Below are 26,522 nucleotides of genomic sequence, written 5' to 3'. Positions count from 1 at the left end.
TATTGGTCACAGTTATTTTGCTAAGCAAGCAGCCACATAGTCATAGAAGCTCCTGGAACAGTAATGATTCAAACTACCTTCCACAGTTTGTTATTATCAGCTGAGCTACCTCAAACCTTACAATCCAGCCATTTACAAAAGCTCTGGCCACAATTTCTGCGACCATATCACTGATCAAAAAGGCCTTAGGCCAGCTTGCAAATCTGTCAGCCACCATTAATAAGTAACTATACTGTCCTATACATTGCAAAGATCTCCCGAGGTCAACATGAATTTGCATGAAGCGCTCTGTAGGCATGATTATGGTGCCAATGGGATGTTGGCATCTGGCACATGCTTGAGCTGATTTTCAGCAGTCTTTCTTAATGGCCAACCAACCACTTTTCTTCTTATCAACTTGACCGTAGCTCACATTCCCACATATGCTAAATTGTGGAAGGCTTCAAAAATGTGGTGCCAGATTTTTGTGGGTATAAAAGAGCACAGTAAGTTTTGGGATGTGTCACACCACAATGAAGCTTGTAATTCAGGCACACATGTCTGAGACAAATTGAAGATGGACTGCTGCTGCTCAAGCATAAAACATAGGCCATTGTCATTCCGTTGTTCCACAATGGTATCCTATTGAAGTGAAAAAAAATTAACAACCACATTTCTGCTGTTGCTCATGTGCTTCACATCTATAGTAAATTGGGAAATGTATTCAGTTTGTTTACATTGTCTCAGTGAGCCAGTGTAGAGACTTTAGAAAAGAAGACGGTAAGTGGTGCACGGTCCATGTAGATGGTGAGGTGTTTGCCTTCCACTGAGCCACAAAAATGTTTTATTTCAGCAGGTACAACATGTAACTGCCTGTCTTCTGCACTCCATTTCTGCTATGCTGTCAGAAACAATTGCACGAAAAACATTACGGGCTACCAGGCTCTGTGTACAGGTTGCTGCAAGACTGTGTTGACCACTACCTGGTTCGGGTACACCAATAATGCCATCAGTGCATTATGCTATGGATGTGTGAGGTGCACTGCCTGACCAGCACATTCCTTAATTGAGTTAAATACCACCAATTTTTCTTGCCTTTACATCACTTTTCTCCTGCTGCCCTTATATTTTCCTTCCCCTCCGTAAGGGGTCCCTGCAGTTTGGTTTCTTTTGGTATGTACCTTCTGTAATAATTAAGCACTCTGAGGAAGTGCCACAGATTTTTGTGCATATGTGGTATCAGCAACAGGGGCACAGCTTCAGTACTTGAGGGTAGAAACCATTTGTAAAAATGGTTTCTACCCTCAAGTACTGAAGCTGTGCCCCTGTTGTCACATTAAAACCAATACAGTCTAGATTGCTTTTGCCCAAGATGTGTTTGTCTTTGTTGATGACAGCACTTTATTACCACAGGCATCGGAAAAGCTGTCTGAGGTGCTCTCGTGCCGTTCTAGTGAACCTGAAAACACCAGAATATTTTCCATGTAACAAAACACAAAATCAATGCATCTGAGAACGTGATAAATAAAATTTAGCCACATATGTGCCGCATTTTTCAAACCATACAACATGAAGTTGTACTCAAACAGACCAAACGGTGAGTGATGGCTCTCTGTTTTACATCTTCAGGTGCAACTGATATTGTAAATAGGCCTTCTCACCGTCAATGATGCTGAATATTTGAGCTTTTGCAGTAGCATTGTTGAAATCCATTACATGAGCGCTGTAGTCAACACAAAAGCACCACGTGTTGTTCCACTTTAACAACACGTGTAGTGACAAGGCCCACTGACTGTCTGAAGGTGGCACTCCACCCTCTTAGAACTCCTTATTAATGTCTTCTCACAGAGCTGCAAAATTTTTTGCACATTAGATAGCAAGGCTTGTTCACTGCCAGTGGTTGAGACAATGTCTGAATGAAATGCATAATATTGTGTTCACCAAGCATCTTGCCTTTTCTACTGACTTAATCTCTCAAAATTCTTCTATGATGCTGTCAAAGTTCCAGTTCCACTGTGTTAATTCTACTGTTGCTATAGGAAAGTAGTTTCCTGTTGTGGGGATCTGCTGCCAGCAGAAAGTTGTGAAGGAAATCTGACCCTGTTATAGGTTCAGTAATGTTCACAGCTATGGTGGTCCACTGGAACTTTCTGTCATAACTAAGGTCCAAATTCAACTGCTCCCTCCCATATGTTTGAATGAAAGTGTCATTAGCTACCATCAAAAGTTGTGATCTTGCAGAATCATCTATAATGAATTGCAGGAATATACTGACACCGGATCCTGTGTTCACCAGAAATTTGGTTCCTGTTCACCTGCCTACCACAAATAGTCTTTCAGAATCATTTCCAACTAACTGCACAAACAATTCTCCACAACTATTGGAACAATTCTTTATGAAAGGCCCCAGAACTTTTCTGATATTCAATTCACTCATCTTTGAAGCTTTTTTTTTATTATTATTATTATTTTTTTTTTTTTATCTGTCATAAAGTTTAAGCAATAGTGCCTTGTGTTTATTAGTTTTGGAACTCTATCCACGACTGTTGTATCAGAACTCAGAACAGGACATGTTAAGACATTCTGTGGAACTTTACTAAATGCCTAACTACCTGAGAACAGATAGTTAGGAACCCCACTAGTAGTGAAAATATATTGGATCTAATGGCAATAAATAAAAAAAAGCTCTTGTCACACCTGTCTACAAGAAGGGTAGTAGAAGTGACCCACAAAACTACCAACCAATATCCTTGACATATCTTAGCACGTATTCTGAGCTCAAAAATAAAGAGGTATCTTGAACAGAATGAGCTCCTCAATGCCAGTTAGCATATATCTCAAAAACACTGATCATGAGAAACTCACACTTTTCTCACATGACATACTGAAAACATTGAATCAAGGAACCAGGAAGATGCAGAGTTTCTTGATTTCTGAAAAGCATTTAACTCAGTACCACACCTAAGCTCATCGTCAAAAGTATGACAGTATGGGGGATCAAGTGAAATTCGTGACTGGCTAAGGACTTTCTGGTAGGGAGGACATAGATGTTATCTTGGCTGGAGAGTCATCATCAGATGTAGAAGTAACTTCAGGTGTGCCCCAGGGAAGTATGTTGGGACCCTTGCTGTTCATGTTGTATATTAATGACTTTGCATACAATATTACTATTAAAATCAGGCTTTCTTTTTACAGATGATGCAGTTATCTATAATGAAGTACTATCTGAGAGGAGAAGCTGTATAAATATTCAATCAGATCTTGATAGGGTTTCAATGTGGTGCAGAAATCGGCAACTCACTGTAAATGTTCAGAAATGTAAAATTTTTCAAGTCACAAAAAAAATGTAGTGTTCTATAATTATAATACAAATAAGTCACCACTGGAATCAGCCAAACCACACAAAAGTCTGCATGTAACACTTTGTAGGGAAAAGAAATGGAATAAACACACTGGTTCAGTCATGAGTAAATCATGTGGTAGACTTTGATTTACTGGTAGAATTCTGGGGGAGTGCAATCAGTCTACAAAACACATTGGTTACAAATCACTCATGTGACCAGTTCTAGAATATTGCTCAAGTGTATGTGGCAGCACGAATGGAAACAGATTTGTTTGATCAATGGGAGAGTGTTGCAGAGATACTGAAGGAGCTGAACTGGAAGGCTCTCAAAGACAAAAATTAACTATCTCAAGAAAGTTCTATTAACAGATGCGAACTTCGCCTTGTGAATATTAACGTTATTCTGCCCTGAGGAGGAGTCTGTGGCACTTGCCTCCACTTTGTTTGAAATGAATCTGAGCAATCAATGCTGGAGCCATTCATGTCCCATTTGTTCATTGCCTTCCATGGAACACCAATCAGTCAAAACAGTAGCGTTGTAGGAAATTTGCTGTGACTACCTGTTCGTGGACATCTTCTTGAGTGTTGCAACCAGTTGCACTCCACAGTCATAACAGAAGCACACATCTTGAGATTTCCTGATGCAGTAGCCATGGAAGGAGGACAGCGGGAAGGACAACTATTTAAAAGAGACCGATGACCACTGGAGGCCTTTAATGGCCATCAGAAGTGATTGTATGACTGCAGGGTGCCACTCATTTGTGAGCTATGCCTCTGAATCACTGGTGATACTAGCATCCGTTGAATTTTGCAACATGATCATGGAGAAAGGATGTGTTAACTAGTTAGTCTGTATCATGCAGTCAGTATGTTACATGCTTTTAAGTGTTGCATTTTGAGTGCTCAGCTCTTTCAAGCTTTCAATCAGCTGATCTGTGGTTGTCGAGTGCACACTGCTTGGAATGCATGACCCAGGGCTGCTGGGTGGCTCTGTTCCTAATATGTGTGGTTTGGGCCATCCATCCTGTAGTATTTTGCTTCACATTGCCAACATTGTGCTGCAAACAACTTGCAACAGCTTCCACCTTATCTCCTAGCATACAAAGTCACAACCTCATTCCTGCTTCAACAAAACAATCCCAATGTTTGTGTGGAGGCGTTTAAGCCACAACATGTGTAAGGAATTTTCTGGTAACAAATCCCTCACTGCCAGTGACCTCAGCTCTTGCAATAGTTGTCTGGGCAATCTGTTTCCCAGCTGCTCGTCTGTAAGTAATCTCTGTAGCCATACCTTAGGTGCTGGTGTGAAATGCTCAATAAGGCAGTTTGCAAAGCCTCTGCTTGGACAATCTGAATTTCATTCAAGTGGGCAAAGACACACTGAAATTGTTCCTTAACATTGCTGATGCCATACTGACTGAAAATTTTTCTGCCTGAGTCTCATAGTCAAGAACAAAGGCAATTTAACATGGGTGGAAGTCCTACCTTGTCCTGGTATCGTAGATTGTGTGGGATGTCAATGTGTTGATGTAGTGTACATATTGTGTGTGTTTCTTGATGTGTATCCTCCCACTTGACTCTGTGTTCCTTCGCGGGACCATACCATAGGTCTTTTTATATTCATGAAGTAAACAATCACTACAGTGATTAAGTAGGCATGATCTTTGAATACACACATTTATTTTATTTTATTTTACACCACATGAAATCCTCTTACAACAAGTAAAAGTATACTATAAACAACAATGCACAAAGAATGCAAAACTTGTCTTTATTTTCTTTTCATTTTTGTTTGTTTACAAACGAATGGTCAATCGTTTTGTCACTACAATGCTGTAGGCCATCAGCAGCTAAATGCTTATATGGACTATAACCTTTAAAAAATTTGCCAGGCAAATATTCCAAAAAATTTTTCACTTTACTAACATGACTCAGCCTGAGTGTTGACATGTGTGGCGGTCTCCAGATAAAGAAACATGATGTGGCCAAAAACATGCAAAAAATTGTCCACAACCAAACCAGTCAGTTGGAAATTTGTGGTAAGGTCTTATGGGACCAAACTGCTGAGGTCATCGGTACCTAAGCTTGTTGTTGTTGTTGTTGTTGTTGTGGTCTTCAGTCCTGAGACTGGTTTGATGCAGCTCTCCATGCTACTCTATCCTGTGCAAGCTTCTTCATCTCCCAGTACCTACTGCAACCTACGTCCTTCTGAATCTGCTTAGTGTATTGATCTCTTGGTCTCCCTCTACGATTTTTACCCTCCACGCTGCCCTCCAATGCTAAATTTGTGATCCCTTGATGCCTCGAAACATGTCCTACCAACCGATCCCTTCTTCTAGTCAAGTTGTGCCACAAACTTCTCTTCTCCCCAATCCTATTCAATACCTCCTCATTAGTTACGTGATCTACCAGCCTTATCTTCAGCATTCTTCTGTAGCACCACATTTCAAAAGCTTCTATTCTCTTCTTGTCCAAACTGGTTATCGTCCATGTTTCACTTCCATACATGGCTACACTCCATACAAATACTTTCAGAAACGACTTACTGGCACTTAAATCTACACTCGATTTCAACAAATTTCTCTTCTTCAGAAACGATTTCCTTGCCATTGCCAGTCTACATTTTATATCCTCTCTACTTCGACCATCATCAGTTATTTTACTCCCTAAATAGCAAAACTCCTTTACTACTTTAAGTGTCTCATTTCCTAATCTAATCCCCTCAGCATCACCTGATTTAATTTGACTACATTCCATTATCCTCGTTTTGCTTTTGTTGATGTTCATCTTATATCCTCCTTTCAAGACACTGTCCATTCCGTTCAACTGCTCTTCCAAGTCCTTTGCTGTCTCTGACAGAATTACAATGTCATTGGCGAACCTCAAAGTTTTTACTTCGTCTCCATGAATTTTAATACCTACTCCGAATTTTTCTTTTGTTTCCTTTACTGCTTGCTCAATATACAGATTGAATAACATCGGGGAGAGGCTACAACCCTGTCTCACTCCTTTCCCAACCACTGCTTCCCTTTCATGCCCCTCGACTCTTATAACTGCCATCTGCTTTCTGTACAAATTGTAAATAGCCTTTCGCTCCTTGTATTTTACCCCTGCCACCTTCAGAATTTGAAAGAGAGTATTCCAGTTAACGTTGTCAAAAGCTTTCTCTAAGTCTACAAATGCTAGAAACTTAGGTTTGCCTTTTCCTAATCTTTCTTCTAAGATAAGTCGTAAGGTTAGTATTGCCTCACGTGTTCCAACATTTCTACGGAATCCAAACTGATCTTCCCTGAGGTCCGCTTCTACCAGTTTTTCCATTCGTCTGTAAAGAATTCACGTTAGTATTTTGCAGCTGTGACTTATTAAACTGATAGTTCGGTAATTTTCACATCTGTCAACACCTGCTTTCTTTGGGATTGGAATTAGTATATTCTTCTTGAAGTCTGTGGGTATTTCGCCTGTCTCATACATCTTGCTCACCAGATGGTAGAGTTTTGTCGTGACTGGCTCTCCCAAGGCCATCAGTAGTTCTAATGGAATGTTGTCTACTCCAGGGGGCTTGTTTCGACTCAGGTCTTTCAGTGCTCTGTCAAACTCTTCAAGCAGTATCTTATCTCCCATTTCATCTTCATCTACATCCTCTTCCATTTCCATAATATTGTCCTCAAGTACATCGCCCTTGTATAAACCCTCTATATACTCCTTCCACCTTTCTGCCTTCCCTTCTTTGCTTAGAACTGGGTTGCCATCTGAGCTTTTGATATTCATACAAGTGGTTCTCTTCTTTCCAAAGGTCTCTTTAATTTTCCTGTAGGCAGTATCTATCTTACCCCTAGTGAGACAAGCCTCTACATCCTTACATTTGTCCTCTAGCCATCCCTGCTTAACCATTTTGCACTTCCTGTCGATATCATTTTTGAGACGTTTGTATTCCTTTTTGCCTGCTTCATTTACTGCATTTTTATATTTTCTCCTTTCAGCAATTAAATTCAATATTTCTTCTGTTACCCAAGGATTTCTATTAGCCCTCGTCTTTTTACCTACTTGATCCTCTGCTGCCTTCACTACTTCATCCCTCAGAGCTACCCATTCTTCTTGTACTGTATTTCTTTCCCCCATTCCTGTCAATTGTTCCCTTATGCTCTCCCTGAAACTCTTTACAACCTCTGGTTCTTTCAGTTTATCCAGGTCCCATCTCCTTAAATTCCCACCTTTTTGCAGTTTCTTCAGTTTCAATCTGCAGTTCATAACCAATAGATTGTGGTCAGAATCCACATCTGCCCCTGGAAATGTCTTACAATTTAAAACCTGGTTCCTAAATCTCTGTCTTACCATTATATAATCTATCTGATACCTTTTAGTATCTCCAGCATTCTTCCAGGTATACAACCTTCTTTTATGATTCTTGAACCAAGTGTTAGCTATGATTAAGTTATGCTCTGTGCAAAATTCTACAAGGTGGCTTCCTCTTTCATTTCTTCCCCCCAATCCATATTCACCTACTATGTTTCCTTCTCTCCCTTTTCCTACTGACGAATTCCAGTCACCCATGACCATTAAATTTTTGTCTCCCTTCACTACCTGAATAATTTCTTTTATCTCGTCATACATTTCATCAATTTCTTCATCATCTGCAGAGCTAGTTGGCATATAAACTTGTACTACTGTAGTAGGCATGGGCTTTGTGTCTATCTTGGCCACAATAATGCGTTCACTATGCTGTTTGTAGTAGCTTACCCCCACTCCTATTTTTTTATTCGTTATTAAACCTACTCCTGCATTACCCCTATTTGATTTTGTATTTATAACCCTGTAATCACCTGACCAAAAGTCTTATTCCTCCTGCCACCGAACTTCACTAATTCCCACTATATCTAACTTTAACCTATCCATTTCCCTTTTTAAATTTTCTAACCTAGCTGCCCGATTAAGGGATCTGACATTCCACGCTCCGATCCGTAGAATGCCAGTTTTCTTTCTCCTGATAACGACGTCCTCTTGAGTAGTCCCCGCCCGGAGATCCGATTGGGGGACTATTTTACATCCGGAATATTTTACCCAAGAGGACGCCATCATCATTTAATCATACAGTAAAGCTACATGTCCTCGGGAAAAATTACGGCTGTAGTTTTCCCTTGCTTTCAGCCGTTCGCAGTACCAGCACAGCAAGGCCGTTTTGGTTAATGTTACAGGCCAGATCAGTCAATCATCCAGACTGTTGCCCCTGCAACTACTGAAAAGGCTGCTGCCCCTCTTCAGGAACCACATGTTTGTCTGGCCTCTCAACAGATACCCCTCCGTTGTGGTTGCACCTACGGTACGGCCATCTGTATCGCTGAGGCACGCAAGCCTCCCCACCAACGGCAAGGTCCATGGTTCATGGGGGAAGTACCTAAGCTTATGCACTATTTAATCTAACTTAAACTAACTTACACTAAGGACAACACACGCACCCATGCCTGAGGGAGGACTCAAACCTCTGATGGGGGAAGCCACGTGGACCGTGACAAAATGCCTCAGACCATGTAGCTACCCCACGCAGCAAAAACTAGTCTGTAAAGACAGCAAATGACTGCAGTCATAGTCTTCACAAAAAGTCCTACAAATTTTTACACTTTTGTTATGCCATATTCAGTAGCATGCAACAAAAGCATTTCATTTCTTCTGTGGTAACATTTCTCCAGTTCCACAGAGAATGTCATGGAAATGGTATCACTTTCCATATGTTTATTGCAGCATACCTGTTCATTTCATCTGCTATTTCTTTAAGTATACTGTCAGTCAAAGTTAAGTGAAAGAAACCAACTGGTGATGACAAAACATTACTAATTTCAGTAATAAAAATCACACTTTGAAATGTCAAAAGGAAAATCTGTAAATTTAGAGTCATCATCAATCCACATTTGCCTTGAATCTTCTACTGAATCACAAGAAACATGAACATTTTTCACAGTTCTCATCATTGTTTTCACTTGAATCATTTCCAAATGGCTCACTGACTTCATCAAAATCATTGTCACTCTTGTTTTCACTTAGAGATTCCCCTAAAAGCTCTACAATCTCTCCCTCAGAAAGAACTATACGTGAATAACTAGCCATTTCATGCCTTGATGGCTAGTACAATCAGATTCGAGGATGGAGCATGTGAGAGCTATAAAAATCATGTCAAATGAGGCTCAACATCAGAGTGGAAAGTAAAACTGGCAATGTCTAGTGCCACTCACTGTTGAGGTGGAGAGACATAAACACAAAAGAGGGTGCACAATGCTTCAACGAAAATTTTTGAATACGTGCCCAGTAACATAAACTGTTTAACAAACAGCAAAGTAAAATTTGAAAATAAACTGAAAAAGTTTCTGCATGACTCCACAGAAGAATTTCTACCATTGTAGTCTGTCAAGGTAACTGCTAAAATAAATCTGTAAATTTAAAAAAAATAAATAAATAATGGAAGCACATAGCTTTATTTACAAATTAATTTGTTGCCTGAATGTAAAATGACTCATTCCACATCGTTGTGAGTCACCATACAAATGATCCATGGAATAAGTTAAGTAAATAACAGGATGTCACTCATAAGAGTTATCCAATCCATTTTCTCTGGTGTTTTGGCAGATATTCGCAATTCTGTTTTTGCCAAAGAAATAACTGCTTGTCACGTCTCTAATGTGAAAAGCAGAATTTTATCTATCATTTCATAGAGCAGTTACAGAGATAGTAAAATATGATGAATAACCAGTACTCTAGCAGTGACAGCACCACCCTTGCTAGTGCTGGCTGCCACTGTATGCAGCAGTCCTGTTCAGTTGCTGCTGGAGTACTGGTTATTCTTCATGTTTTACTGTCACTGTTAATACATATTGATAAAACAAATATCACACTAGACTACTATGAAACTGGTCTATCAAATGGTCATCTAAAATTTCGCTCTAAAAATCATTTTGTTTGTAATGGGAAACAAATTGATGCCTTCCATTAACATTGGATGTCACATGAAAGATGCGATGAGCAGTATTTGTTTGGGTTGATTGCACCTACACATTGCAAAAATGAAACTGCACATATCTGCTAAAACATCAGAGAAAATGCACCTCATGACTCTTAGGAGGGACAATGGGTATATAAATTCACCTTATCCTGTTTCTGTTCTAACTCATGTCCACCTACAAGTGGGTAACAGTATTAAAATAAATCAAGGTCTAAGTCTGAAATGCTTTCCAAATAAATAAGTTCCAGATACTTTGACAGTTCACTACATTATGTTCAGCAGATAGCATCAGAACTAATGATAATATAATAAGAATGCTGTTTGATTATTATGCTTATTAGTGAGAAAAAGAAGTTCAAAAAGTTAGAAGCTCATAATTATTTTAATGAAAATTATCTTCTTCAATATCTTTTGGCTTGGCTGGGTGCAATCCTTAACCATTTGGGAGTGAATGAGGAAGTACGCCATTCTAATATGGCAATTTATACAGTTTCTGAGAAAGTTATGTTTGCAAGTTTGCAAGAAGTAGGCTAATGTCAGCAGTATTATCATCAATATATGCCAGCCATTAATTTTCAACTTTATTGCCAAAAACGTAACATGCTACCCTTAATACAGCTCCCTTCTGGCAGCCACACTACACAGATAACAAGTTTTCCTTAAACATGGAAAAACTCACAATAAGCAATAACCCAGGAAAATTTTAAGTAACTGAAATGAAAGTTCAGTACATTATCATGTTAATATCATTGCATGAACATGTTACATACAAACTAGTAGCACTACAATCTGCTTCAGTCATTCAAATATATGCTTGTAGCCACTGATTGCTCTCTGTGTGATGTCAGGCCTTGTATCCAAGATTCCATAAATGGAGCAGCAGTGCATCAACATCATATATATCTTTTCAGCCAGAATGAGTCAACAGAGATAACTGAATAAGTCTGAAATAAACCCTAAATCCTTGCCACATCACAGGTGAAATAACAAAGAACTTCCAACCACTCAGCTCCAGTATTAGTGATGTTATTGTAAACCAGGATTGTCTGGAAAGTATTAACCACAAGCATTTCTTTTGCAGCTCTAAGAAATTAAGTATGAATAAGATCACTAAAGCATAAGATGTTCAACCACACTTGTCACGCTAAAAATAATTCAGTGAACAATTCAGTGCCTGGTGTAACCAGCTCAGTATCCCAAACTGAAATGTAAGGAGAATGTCTGGGATACTCTTGACAGATTTTGCTGAAGGCAGTCTTTCTCCTTAACTCCTTAACATACCCTTCCTATCATAAGATCAGGGCTTCATACTCACTATGGAAAACATAAGAAGCATCGTTAACAACTTTACTTAAAGTGTTGAATCTTTGTTTGCTGCAATCACACCCATGTTGACATTACATGAGGAATTTCAATATGATAAATATATGTTGTACAGTTTCAACGTGCTTCAAATACCAACTTGTTTTTCCTGTACCTTTCTTTTCATATTTTAGTTATATTGTGTTCTTCAGCCACCACATTTGTGTCAAAATTTCAGCGCAAACTACATATACACGTAATTTCAGCAACTTGTGCTGGGTGTCCCCATGGTTGACATTTCTCCTATGCTGATTCACATACTCAGACAAGTTAGTGGTGGTCACTCCTAAATAAAATGCTGTGCAGTAGTCACAAGTTAGTAGATAAACAAACAACATACATCATTTCACAAACTGCTCTGACTTTGTTATTGTAGAATTCACCAGTGGTGGAGCTGCAGTAGGTGGTAGTGGGTGGGTGCATGGGGCAGGAACAATTGCAAGGGTAGAAGCTTGGAGTGGTTTCGTTATTTTAGATGGTTTGACTAGAATGTTATGGAGGTTATGAGGGTGATATAATGAGATATTTGGTGAAGTAATGAGGGTATCAAGGAGAGAGGATCTCATTTCAGGGTTTAATTGAGAAAGTCAGGTTGAGACACTGAGAACTAGGTTGTACATACGGCAGATTTCTGAGTTCTCACTATTCTTGTGAACTATCAAGTATGTAGCAAACAAGACAAATAGTGTGCTAACGATGACAATGTTTCAACAGTACCTTATATTACATTTCTTATATTTGTTAAATGGCATTTGTGCTTCAAATTCGTAACCAGGGTCTCATAGGCAGTTTTAGACCACTGATAATAGGTAACTAAAAACTTCAAAAAATATTATCAGACAGTAGCAGACTAGGTTTCTTCATCTAGAGAGAGGAATGGGACAGATATAACTAAAATAACAAATATTTAATTGTGTCAAAATGAAAATTCAACAGAGAAAACGGTTAAATTCTGGCTGACCATAACCTATATTCAGGCAGTGAAATTCAAGGTACTGCCAATAGCAATACATAAAAGTACAAAATACTGTTCCTAGCTTTTATAACTTGTATGTTCTTTCATTAGGGGAAAAATAGGGATTGATTGGGGAATGGTGTAAAGACAGGGCAGTTCACTCAGAGTCCCCACATTGATGAGGATCCATATGTTATGAGAACAAGAAGACAAAAGATCTGAAAATGGAGCACTATTAACAATTTATCTTATTAAAATTCATTCTTCTTAATCATATTCAGCATTTCAGGTCTCTAACTGTCCACTCATAATGATCTGAATCTGTAGCACAGCTCCATTCTTTTTAACTTCCTTGACATCTATGAAAATCTTCGACAGTGCATTCAAATTATTTGCATGTCACAAAAGTGTGGCTGTTCATTTAAATTTTTCATTAGATTTATACCATGCTTTTTTAAAATTATGATAACTTTGTTATGTATTATGACGAAATCATAATACACGAGAACAAATTACACCAAGAAGATAACACAATCAGCCATCACCCAACAGTAGAAATTCAAGTACTTCAAGTAGGTACACTAATTACCATGTCTAGTACTGAATTGACCTATTTCACTTGCACTTACCTCATTTTCCCCCTGGATAAGCAATGGAGCAGGCACATATAACGTTCTCTGGGGGCCAAGATTGAAGTAGCGGCCAAGAGGGAAGCCATTCAGGAAGACTGATCCTTTCCCCCAGGCACTCATATCAATGAAAGTGTCTTGTGGTGTAGAATCAACATTGAAGGTGGCACGAATCAGTACAGGTCCACGAACTGATTCTTCACTTATTGGTTGCCATCCAGTCAGTCTGACACAAAATGCATAATGAAATGAGTAGTTATAATTTATATCTTATTCTCAAGTATGAAAAGGACAAAATTTAACTGAGATACTATAACAGAAATTGTATCATATCAGCGTCTTAAAGCAAAGACTCTGTGTGCAGTCTAACCTCTGTAACCATTTCTTCTTGAATTGAAGAGCAAATATTTGCCAGTCTGAAAGAGCTGTCCCATTAACCAGTACAGGTCCTGACACAATTCCTTTCCGCTGATCAAAATCCTTGTCATTGAGAAGACTTCCAAAATTGTTTCGTCCCCAGTTCTCAACCAGTATATCCAGTGTGTGTGGCACACTGCCATCTGCATTCAGTGTTGTGCTGGCATTACTGTAACCATTTCATAGTAAGAATACTATTTACATGTTTAACAAAGGCATAGGCATTAATTATAATATTTTTGCAGAAGACAGATGTAATAATAATGGAATAATTTATGACAGAAATGAAGATATGGTTTTATATATGGTTCTCGGGCGAGACGTCGGATGTCATAGTGAAAACTCCACAATATTTCGTCAGCGCAACTGGCTGACATCTTCAGGTGCGACGAACACACTGCTAAGGCAGGACCAGGGCCCCCTATTTATGCCAGTTTTAGGCAGGAAGTGCGCATGCGTGGATGCACCAAATTTGATGGCCAATAGCGACGATAACAACTGGTAGCTGGAAGGACAGTAATGCCACCTACAGGATGAAGAACCAAATACTTCGGAGCACGCGCGGAGGCTGCCGCTGCTGCTCTGCGCTGCCATCGGCCACCCCAGTGACCGCTATCGGAAGCCGCAAGCATGGAGGCTGCCGCTGTTACTATGTGCTGCAATCCGCCGCCCCAGCAACCTCTGTCGGAAGCCGCAACCAAAAATGCGCGTCCACGTAGGCGCCGTGATTATCCTCCCATTGTCAACAGAATATTTATGTTGCTGGCGAATCGTCGTCCGTCTTATGACCAATAGTATTCCTCTCTGCTCGAAGTGACTTAAATATGGCCAGTGCTGGATCCCAAGCTGTACTAAGCTGAAAGCCCATGTCTCTGTTTACAAGATTCGTTGAGCAACGTATTTCCACTGCTTCCTTAACAACACTGCCCCAGTACGAACTCGTCAATGCGAGAATTTTTGTATGTTGATAATTCATAGAATGGCCTGTACTGAGACAATGCTTGGCCACTGCAGACTTTTCTGGTTGCTCCAGACGAGTGTAGCATCGGTGTTCAGTGCATCTCTCTTCTACAGTGCGACAAGTTTGTCCGATGTACGACATGCCGCAGCTACAAGGAATCTCGTAAACACCGGGTCTTCTTAGGCCAAGGCTGTCCTTAGATGAGCCCAAGAGAGCTCTGAGATTTGCTGGTGGATGAAAAACATATTTAACTTTATGCCTCTTCAATAATCTTCCTATTTTTGAAGAGACACCGCCGATGTATGGCAAGATGACCATTCCCCTATGTTCTTCGCCTTCTTCCACTTCCTCATGTTGGGTAACCCGCTTCGGTTGTAAGGCACGGTGAATCTCCCGTTCGGAGTATCCATTATGTTGAAAAATGGTACGCAGATGGAGTAGCTCATTGGATAAGCTGGCTCATGCTCTGTGGACCAACGTCCTCAGTACGCCACTTCGTTGCGAAGGATGGTGACAGCTGGTGGCCTGTAAGTATACGTCCGTGTGCATTGGTTTATGGTACACTGCGTGACCTAATGTGCCATCTTCTTTTCTCCGTACCAACACGTCCAGGAATGGAAGTTCGCCATTTTTCTCCATCTCCATCATGAACTTGATGTTGGGATGAAGTGAGTGTTGTTATCTGGCCTCACGGCATTGCATTGCTGAATGTTTTTCTTGAGCATCTTAACTCGCTTCATCCCAACATCAAGTTCATGATGGAGATGGAGAAAAACGGCGAACTTCCATTCCTGGACGTGTTGGTACGGAGAAAAGAAGATGGCACATTAGGTCACGCAGTGTACCATAAACCAATGCACACGGACGTATACTTACAGGCCACCAGCTGTCACCATCCTTCGCAACGAAGTGGCGTACTGTGGACGTTGGTCCACAGAGCATGAGCCAGCTTATCCAATGAGCTACTCCATCTGCGTACCATTTTCCAACATAATGGATACTCCGAACGGGAGATTCACCATGCCTTACAACCGAAGCGGGTTACCCAACATGAGGAAGTGGAAGAAGGCAAAGAACATAGGGGAATGGTCATCTTGCCATGCATCGGCGGTGTCTCTTCAAAAATAGGAAGATTATTGAAGAGGTATAAAGTTAAATATGTTTTTCGTCCACCAGCAAATCTCAGAGCTCTCTTGGGCTCATCTAAGGGCAGCCTTGGCCTAAGAAGACCCGGTGTTTACGAGATTCCTTGTAGTTGCGGCATGTCGTACATCGGACAAACTTGTCGCACTGTAGAAGAGAGATGCACTGAACACCGATGCTACACTCGTCTGGAGCAACCAGAAAAGTCTGCAGTGGCCAAGCATTGTCTCACTACAGGCCATTCTATGAATTATCAACGTACAAAAATTCTCGCATTGACGAGTTCGTACTGGGACAGTGTTATTAAGGAAGCAGTGGAAATACGTTGCTCAACGAATCTTGTAAACAGAGACATGGGCTTTCAGCTTAGTACAGCTTGGGATCCAGCACTGGCCATATTTAAGTCACTTCGAGCAGAGAGGAATACTATTCGTCATAAGACGGACGACGATTCGCCAGCAACATAAATATTCTGTTGACAATGGGAGGATAATCACGGCGCCTACGTGGACGCGCATTTTTGGTTGCGGCTTCCGACAGAGGTTGCTGGGGCGGCGGATGGCAGCACAGAGTAACAGCGGCAGCCTCCGCACTTGCGGCTTCCGATAGAGGTCACTGGGGTGGTCGATGCCAGCACAGAGCAGCAGCGGCAGCCTCCGCGCGTGCTCCAAAGTATTTGGTTCTTCATCTGTAGGTGGCGTTACTGTCCTTCCAGCTATCAGTTGATATCGTCTATATCGGCCATCGAATTTGGCGCATCCATGCATGCGCACTTCCTGCCTAAAACTGGCATAAATAGGGGGCCCTGGTCCTGCCTTAGCAGTGTGTTCGTCGCACCTGAAGATGTTGGCCAGTTGCGCTGACAAAATATTGTGGAGTTTTCACTATGACATCCGACGTCTCGCCCGAGAACCATATATACAACATGTCCATCGGGAAAGCCTCAAGCTACACAAAAGATATGGTTGCTCAAATATTTTGAAAGGAAAAGAATGCAAAGAAATAGAATAAGTTCTTAATGCTCAGATGAGGTGAACCGTTTTACTACCTTTATAAAATGCAATGAAACAGAACTGAATAGAATTTATTGAATAATAATGGACTGATAGCATGAGATGTATTTTATTGGAACATTTATGAAAGTCTTCAGATAAAGAAAATATTTCATGTCAGGAACCAAGTCACACAGACGACCACATTTAAAACTTTTTTTAATGTTAGAGCAGAGAATACGATAACTCAAACATAAGCAACTCTACCCAAGATGATAAACATGAAATAAGGACATGTTCTACACCAAAGCAAATCAGTACAGCCATATAAGGTGAAGTAGAAAGAGTAATAAAAGGGCTAAAAAACTGAAACTCAGCAGGTATTGATGGTATCCCAGCAACAGTCTTAAACAAGAGGGCATTAAATTTAAATGAAGCACTGATACAGATATGTGACTGCTCACTCCAAGCATGCAATTTTCCAGATTTGCTGAGAACCTGCAAGGTGATTCCAGTTCACAACTCAAATAGGAGGGACAATGCACAAAACTACAGATCCACTAAAATTTTATCTTACCTTTATAAAACATTATTGATAATAACTTATGATGAACTTACAAAATTCATCAGTAAAAATAAAATCTTATGTAATGAACGAAATGGATTGAAAAATATGCCTTAAATGTAGAGTAAACCTGATGACAGGAAACATGAATATTTCTTGACCTCTTAAAAGTATTTGACATGATGGGTCATAAAATTCTGCTCTCAAAACTTGAACATTATTGCAATTATCTATAACGTCCAACAGCTGGATCAGCTCATTCCTAAGTAAATGTAAACAAGCAGTAAACACCAAGCATACTAACAAAAAATCTTAACACAATTACATAGATATTATTGTGATATCATGTAATTAAATATGGTGTTATACATTAACAGTCCATATCTAAATATGGATGATCATAAAACCATCCTGTTTGTTGATGACATCAAAATTCTGCTAAAAGGGGATGATAAAGAAGAACAGCATGGCTAATTCCAGGTGTGAGGAGGTGTCAAGAATGGTGAGCAGGGTGGAGGGGCAGTGCACTACAATAATGACTTTTCTTTCCTCTCAGCTAAGTTATTATTGGCCATAAGCAGTAGTTTAACTGCAGTTTTTAAACATTGATAATTTATAAGGAATAAAATTCATAAATTAAAACGGTTTCATGTGTGAGTTATAAAGGTCAAACAAAATTAGATTTCAAGGCTAGGTTAAAAATGCAGAATTCCCTGAGATTTTATGAAATTTCTGAAATTCCCTCAGATTTCCCTAATTTTTTTTCCAGATAAAATGTAAATTCCTGAAAATTCTAGGTTTTCCAGAAGAATCATCATGCTGAAGAAGCAGTTGGTAAACACTGTCACACAAAAATTTAGCAACTGGGCATGGAATGATTGCTTAATAACAAACAGTAAAAATATTGTCACACTAAAATTCCAATTTTACAAACAATGATCCATGCTCCCCACTTATTTCTATCGATGATTAACTAGTTGGTAATAGAACAGAAATTAAATTATTTGGCTTCTGATTACAAAGTAATTCAAACTGTAATAAGCATACAGAATATTTCCATACAAAATTAAGTGAAACCTGCCATGAACTTTGTAAACTGAAATCGTAATGTAGTGAGAAAACAGTAAAAAGCGTTTATTATGAGCAAGACTTGCCGGAGAGAATTTACCTTTAGAAGGCATGTCAGTGCTGCTAATGGGCACATATAAAGTACATAGAATGTTCTAGCTTTTGGATCTAACAACTCCATCATCAGGGAAAAGAGAGGGATAGATTGTGAAAGGTTAAAAATGAAGGGAAGGTCACTCTGACAACAGAATGAGAAAGACCCACCTGTTACATTCCTACATTAATTCTCATCTTAACACTTTGAAGACCAGCCACTTAGAAGAATAACATGTCTAGGAAACTGGCCATTTATGCCATTATTTAAAGTGTTACTGGCACATACACTGAAGCACCAAAGAAACTGGTATAGGCATGCGTATTCAAATACAGAGATATGTAAACAGGCAGAATACAGCACTGCAGTTGGCAATGCCTATATAAGACAACAATTGTCTGGCACAGTTGTTATATCAGTTACAATGGCACATTATCAAGATTTAAGTGAATGGGACACAGCATCTCTTCATGAGTGTACCGTAAATATCAGGAATCCGGTAAAACATCAAATCTCCAAAATCTCTGACATTGCTGTGGACAGAAAAAGATCTTGCAAGAGTGGGACCAACAACGACTGAACAGAATTGTTCAACATGACAGAAGAGCAATCCTTCAGCAAATTTCTGCAGATTTCAATGCTGGGCCATCAACAAGTGTCAGCATGCGAACCATTCAATGAAACATCATTGATAGGGGCTTTTGGAGCCGAAGGCTCACTCGTGTACCCTTGATAACTGCATGACACAAAGCTTTAAGCCTTGCCTGGACACACCAACACCAACATCAAACAAGTCTCATTTCAAGTTGTATCAATCAGATGGATGTGTATTGGTATGGAGACAACCTCATGAATCCATGAACCCTGCATGTCAGTTGGGGATTGTTGAAGCTGTTGGGGGCTCTGTAATGGTGTGGGGCATGTGAAGTTGGAGTGACCTCTGATACATCTAGGTATGACTCTGACAGGTGACATGTACATAAGCAACCTGCAGTGATTCATGTCCATTGTGCATTCTGATGGACTTGGGCAATTCCAGCAGTACAATGCAACATCCCACACATCCAGAATTGCTACAAAGTGGCTCCAGGAACACTCTTCTGAGTTTAAACACTTCTGCTGGCCACCAAACTCCCCAGACATGAACATTACTGAGCATATCTGTGATGCCTTGCAACATGCTGTTCAGAAGAGAACTCCACCCCCTTCCACTTTTACAGATTTATGGACAGCCTTGCAGGATTCATGGTGTCTGTTCCCTCCAGCACTACTTAAGACCTAGGTCAAGTCGTGCCACGTCATGTTGCAGCACTTCAGCATGCTCATGGGGGCCCTACCTGATATTAGGCAGGTGTACCATTTTCTTTGGGTCATCAGTGTATGAAATTGCTGTATTGTCAAGAGTAATATATACTACAAAAGAACCAAGCTTCAAGATTTATGCTTCATATTTACTTTTAGTTTTTTGATAAATACAAATTTTAAAATAATACTGACAGAAGATATGATTATCCCCCCAAGAAGTGGTGCAAGGTGAGTTATTGAGCATTTCTTCCAATCGAGTTTCCAAAATTTCTTGCTCACTCAGCAAATGTGATGTAATTGTGGCAGAATTACAGAAAATTGTGAAATCTAATGAGTACACACACACACACACACACACACACACACACACACACAATTACGTCAATGTGATCATACTGGCTCAGCCATTTGGAATAACTGCCATTATGTTCGCTAACATTTCTTTCAAAATAATTCTAGAAACTGACTACAGAAGGCAGCACCAGTCTAGGAACAGGTAGTGAGATGTTCATACATTGTTGTCATATGAAATGGGTCCAGTTTTCAAGTGATAAGGGGCTCACATGTCAAGAAAATCACGGCATGACTCAGGCACAGTCTTTTTAACACAAAATTATTGCCCAAGCTGATATCAGGCTTGGTCTCTTAAGTGTTAAATGAGGTGTCATACTTTAAAGAAACTGAAATACAGCTATTGGAACTTTCGGATCACAAAAAATGACCATCAGAATCACAAATGCGTGAAAACCCTTGAGCCTCATGTAAAATCCTCTTTCAGCTTTCAGGTGTTCCTTCTTTACCCTTTATATGCATTACAGAAACTGTCATGGTCTTTCAAACAAATGGTACAGATAAGGATACCAGTCTGGGGGGAAGAGGTATCTTGGGATATACATGAACATAACACACCACACAGCAGGTAATTACATTTAACCCAAATTGACACTTCCTGGTATCAGAAATGCACTTTATATACGGGGACTTACACTTGATAAGTAAGTTCCTGAACACATATGAGGGGTAGCCATAAAATGCTAATTATTGTCTTGAAACAGTAAACTTACATAACTAATTAGTTATTTGTTTGTAGGTACAGGTCTGCAATCCCTGCATCACATTACCATAGTATACTGCTACAGAAACCAAAACAAAAGTGGCACAGCACACTGTTAAAGCGAAGATGGGCAGCACCATTTCGTTTTAGCCTTCTAACGACGTACTGTGGTACTGTAGTGCAAGGGTTTCAATGCATACCAGTACTGCAGACATGTACCTGCAAACAAGCAACTAATTAATTATGTAGGTTTATTACTTTGATGTGTTAATTAAAATTTTATGACCACACCTTAAAAAAAAAAATAAATAAATAAAAAAAAAATACTGAAGCAACAACCTCTGCAACATATCCGTCATCTAATTTACAGCATCAGTGCTTCTATTCTACTGATGAATATTTAAATTATACAATGACAACTTAAATAGATATGCCCATCACCATCACTGTCTCCTATAGTCACAAAATTCCTAAACATAGATTTTATGTGGATGTAATACTGTAATTCAAATTTGTATACATAGAAATGGTATTATTTGAATAATGTGTATATATCTGTTGCATCTCGCCTTCATCTGTTCACCCACATGTATGCATTACCTAATACATAAACTGGCTTGTCCACTGTCTGTTAGACAAGCTGCTACTTTCGTAGTTTAGACTAGCAATAAAAAATATTATGAAACTGTCCAATACCTCTGTTCCCAAAAACCAAATCCCTCTAACTGTATAACTGAGGTAAGAGGGTCAGTTTTGCTTTCTCCATCTATAAGCACTATAGCAAGATCTCGGACACGTCCAATAATTTGTAAGACTGAGCTTTCTCCAATTGTTACGCCAGTCTTTCGATAAAGCACAAACCCATAACTTTGGCCATTGCCATTGTTGATATCAAGATATTCCATTGGCAGAATCTCTGTTGAATTAACCCAGTCTCCTGCATCCTAAAACATATTACACATCACAATGTAATTGTTCTTATCTGCAGAAGAATTATGAAAAAAATCAGTATAGTGTTTTTAAATCACAAATTGAGATAACCAATTGCTGTCGGTGACAAAATACTCCTGATAAACAGACATTGTAAAGATTTCACTTATTTACATGCTGTGCTAATTTTGTATGTATTGTGTTCACTTTAATGAGTATATCACAAACGCTTAACACACTTACTTACACAAGGTGATCATAATGAAAGCTCCATTTTCAATATGCTGTAACTGTATTACAGTAGAATATCTTTTACAGTAGAATATCTTTGGCTTCCCTCTGACACCCATGCCTCCATCTTTGCTACCCCCCCTGTTTACCTTACTCCTGTTGCTTTATAACCTGGGTTGTGAGTAACTGAATCCACTTTCCCTTCTTCCCCTTTCTCCCCCTCTCTCCTCCCTGATGAAGGAGAGTTCCGAAAGCTAGGATACGTAAATTTTCTGTTCTGTTTTGTGTATCTATTGGCTGTACTGAATTGAGGTAAGTACTGGCCAGCTCCTCTATCTCTTTGTTAGTATTTGTTTCACATCTTTACATGAGATTTTCCATTAATCATTTGGAACATACTGTTTATCTATTTCAATTTGTAGCAGAAAAGGTGGACAGCATTCTGCACATGTCTTGCACCAGTCTCACAACAATTAAAAACTGATGTTGGTTTTGGCCTCAGGATGATTAAAAACTGATTTCACTGTCACTTTTTATGCAGTTTTTGGCTTCAGGACAATTACAAACTGATTTTTCCCATCCAATGCCATGGTGGATGGACTTACCTAATTAACAGTGCCACAACAGTAGAATGTGAAACATGTGCAGTCATACACATGGCACAGTATGGTTGGTTTAATTTTAACTCAACCCGTAGCCATTGCATTGGGATTCATCTGTCATTTGTAGCCAAACCCATTTTCATTAAGACGCTTACAGCATACTCTAATGGGAAAATTTTCATTAATTTTTCTTTGTTTCCATAACATTCTGCCCTTCTTCGATACACAGAAGAGTGAAAGAAACTAGTACACCTGCCTAATACTGTGTGGGGCCCCCGCGCCAGCATGCAGAAATGCCGCAACATGATGTGGCGTGGACTTGACTAATGTCTGAAGTAGTGCTGGAGAGAAATGACACAATGAATCCTGCAGGGCTGTCCATAAATCTGTAAGAGTACAATGGGGTGGAGTTATCTTCTGAACAGCATGTTGCAAGGCATCCCAGATATGCTCAGTAATGTTCATGTCAGGGGAGTTTAGTGGCCAGTGGTAGTGTTTAAACTCAGAAGAGTGTTCCTGGAGCCACTCTGTAGCAATTCTGGATGTGTGGGGTATTGCATTGCGCTGCTGGGATTGCCCAAGTCTATGGGAATGCACAATAGACATGAATGGGTCATTGTTGGTCCCGTTCCTGCAGGATCTTTTTCTGGCCACAGCGATGTCAGAGATTTGATGTTTTACTGGATTCCTGATATTCACAGTACACTTGTGAAATGGTCGTATGGGAAAATCCCCACTTCATTGCTACCTCAGAGATGCTGTGTACCATCGCTCATGCATCGACTATAACACCATATTCAAACTCACTTAAATTTTGATAACCTGCCATTGTAGCCCCAATAACTGAGTAACAACTGTGCCACACACATGTTGTCTTATATAAGCATTGCCGACCACAGTGCCATATTCTGTCTGTTTATATGGCTGTGTATTTGAATGCACATGCCTACACCAGTTTCTTTGGCAATTCAGTGTAATCTTCCGAACAAATCTGACGTCATTCTGAGCAGTGTTTCTAACTTAGTATTTTGAAACTGTAACTTTATTTATAATCACCCTGTATATCTCTTATAATAATTACTATTTCAGGAGAAAAATAATAGTTGCATTTGAGAATATATTTTAGCTTCTTGCAGACTGAACTAATACAACATCCATTAGAACTTAGAGCTGCAAGCTACAAACTTTTATTAAGAGAAGAGACTGTAGAAAAAATGAAGCCTGATACCTGTATTTACACCATAAGCATGAAAATCGTTGTTAGTCATGGTCCTAACATTTGTCCTATCTTGATGCATTTGATCAATTTCAACCTTTTCTCTTCATGTCAATTGTGTGTGTGTGGGCGGGTGGGTGGGTGGGTGTGTGGGCGGGATAGAGAGATAGAGAGATAGAGAGAGAGAGAGAGAGAGAGAGAGAGAGAGAGAGAGAGAGAGTAGTTGCATCATAAAGAACTCTACCCCCAGTGAAAGTAAAAGAACTGTCAAAACCCATATTTATTTGTCACTTTCAGCAGCATAGCACCATAGACCAAATCAATACATAATTGTCCAGTTTATATGTGATGCATCAGGTAGATCACAATTAAATGAAACTAAATGTCAGGGTTAGAGTAATTACTTGGAAGAAAAGAAGTTTCTAGAAATCCTATAGCACAATAAAAATGATGTAATACAAAGTTTTTCTTCAGTTTGGCTTCTGCTTCTATAGTTTGTTTGATTAATTTGAGATGTGAAAAAAATTGGTTGTAAAATTTGATCCCATTGGATTTCACACCTTTTTCATGTGACTTTTTATCCTGTGGTAAGGTCTGTAGGTGACTTTTACTTCTTATGTTATCAAAGGAGTAATTATGATTCTTTGTAGGGATATATATATTGCATGCCAAACAAGTCGAGTTGATTATGTATAAGCCTAACTGAATGTAGGATTTTGGTCTGGGGTGAGGGGTGGTGTGGGGGAGGGGGGGGGGGGGGGGACACCTGAAATCACAGACATTGTGAATCCAAATTTTCTTGAGTAAATCAGTTTTAATCAATTATAACACCAAGTACACAACCTCCAACCAACATTTCATAATTAGGACATTTAAAAACAACTGAGCATAGATAGTCTTTAAATAATTCCACGACTGTTATGGCAGAATCGGGTGGCCAATAAAAATGTTTTATGATTGCCAATTGTCTTCTGTTCACCTAGGTCAGTTACTCGCATCCAGGTGACTTCACAGTCAGACTCTGTTTTGACCTCAACAGACACAATATTTTTGTCTACTGCAAGGAACACTCCCTCTCCTATGGCATCTAACTGTATGTTCCTTGCCTCATTAAATATTTCACAGTTTTCTACTTCAGGTTTTATTCAGCTCTGAGATCTGAGAATAATTTCAGGAAGGTAGTAAATTCACAAACCTTGTTATGAATGCCTTGGCAATTTAGCATAAAAATGTTGATAGCAAAAGTGTCTTTATTTCATATGTCACCATCTATCTTCTAGCATCTTTAGGATTTCAGTGATGCTTCATAATGAATTAAGCAAACCTGTGATCATTTTGTTGCCTTTCTTTGTATATGTTTGATATCCCCTGTTTGTCCTATCTGATATAGAGTCTACACACTTAAGCATTATTCTAGGAGAGATACAAAAGGATTTTGCAAGTAGATTTTTCCCAGTATCCTATCAATGACCCACAGTCTGCCACCTGCTTTATATATGACTGAGCTTTCAAGACTGGTCCATTTTACCTCAGCACTAATTGTTTCTCCCAGTTATTTGTATTTGTTGGCTGATGCCAATTGTGACTCACTAAAATTGCAGTCATACAATATTTATATTTTTGTGCTTTGTGAAGTGCAAAATGTGTCTGTAATTTTCAGGGAGACAGAGAGGGTTCAAGGGGACCGTTCTCTCTGATGAAGTACATAAATTTAGTATGTTGCTAGCTGTGCTGCAAAACAAGGTCTTCTTTCTTGTGATATGGTTTTTGTAAGGTCACTCAAGTGCAGTGAAGGAAGAAATGAAACGATCCTTGGTTATGTTTGAGTTAGAGTATTGTAGTTGTCTCTGGGATCCATTCCAATCAAATCTGACTTTGTAGTTTGATTGTATGCAAAGAAAAGTAGCAAGAATGGGCCTGAGAAATTTCAGTTGCTATAGACGTGTCACTGCCATGATACAGGGTCTTCAATAAGGCTCAGAAGCAAAAGGAAAATTCACAGAATACAATACATGTATTAAGTTGTTGCAGAGAGCATGAATGGGGTGTTGTAATAAATAAATGAAATGTGATGAAACGGAATCACAGCCAGAAGCTAAACCAGTCTCAAATGCAAAATGTGATTATGAACTGATCTATGCTGTAAATTTAGTTATGTATCTTCCCACAAAAGAATTTAAGCTTCATTTCAAATAAGGTTATAACAATAATAATAATAATAAACACTTTCTATCTGACTCTTGTCTATTGTGGGTACTTGCCTTTCTGCATATCACTATTTATTTTCCATCAGTTTTATACATCATTTAATTACAGTCCTTTTTAGAAGAGTGTAGCAATCCAAAGGATTGGAAAAGGGCACAGGTCATCCCCATTTTCAAGAAGGGATGTCGAACAGATGTGCAGAACTATAGACCTATATCTCTAACGTCGATCAGTTGTAGAATTTTGGAACACGTATTATGTTCGAGTATAATGACTTTTCTGGAGACTGGAAATCTACTCTGTACGAATCAGCATGGGTTTCGAAAAAGATGGTCATGTGAAACCCAGCTCGCGCTATTCGTCCACGAGACTCAGAGGGCCATAGACACGGGTTCCCAGGTAGATGCCGTGTTTCTTGACTTCCGCAAGGCATTCGATACAGCTCCCCACAGTCGTTTAATGAACAAAGTAAGAGCATATGGA

General features: G+C 39.4%; 1 protein-coding gene across 4 annotated transcripts in view; it reads right to left on the bottom strand.

Moving 5' to 3' along the window:
• The window catches only part of LOC124802904 (beta-galactosidase-1-like protein 2), a 137,695-nt gene that overhangs the window by 7,656 nt on the left and 103,517 nt on the right, over positions 1–26,522 (bottom strand). For all 4 annotated transcript variants that reach the window (XM_047263968.1, XM_047263969.1, XM_047263971.1 and 1 more), the window contains 3 exons: positions 21,552–21,799; positions 13,627–13,842; positions 13,257–13,482 (listed from right to left, as the gene is read on the bottom strand). In XM_047263968.1, the coding sequence (XP_047119924.1) occupies positions 13,257–13,482; positions 13,627–13,842; positions 21,552–21,799 (690 nt within the window). The remainder of the gene's footprint in view (positions 1–13,256; positions 13,483–13,626; positions 13,843–21,551; positions 21,800–26,522) is intronic.

This window comes from Schistocerca piceifrons, chromosome 6 (genome assembly GCF_021461385.2).
Source record: "Schistocerca piceifrons isolate TAMUIC-IGC-003096 chromosome 6, iqSchPice1.1, whole genome shotgun sequence".
Classification (NCBI taxonomy): domain Eukaryota; kingdom Metazoa; phylum Arthropoda; class Insecta; order Orthoptera; family Acrididae; genus Schistocerca; species Schistocerca piceifrons.
This window is presented reverse-complemented; position numbering and strand designations above follow the sequence as displayed.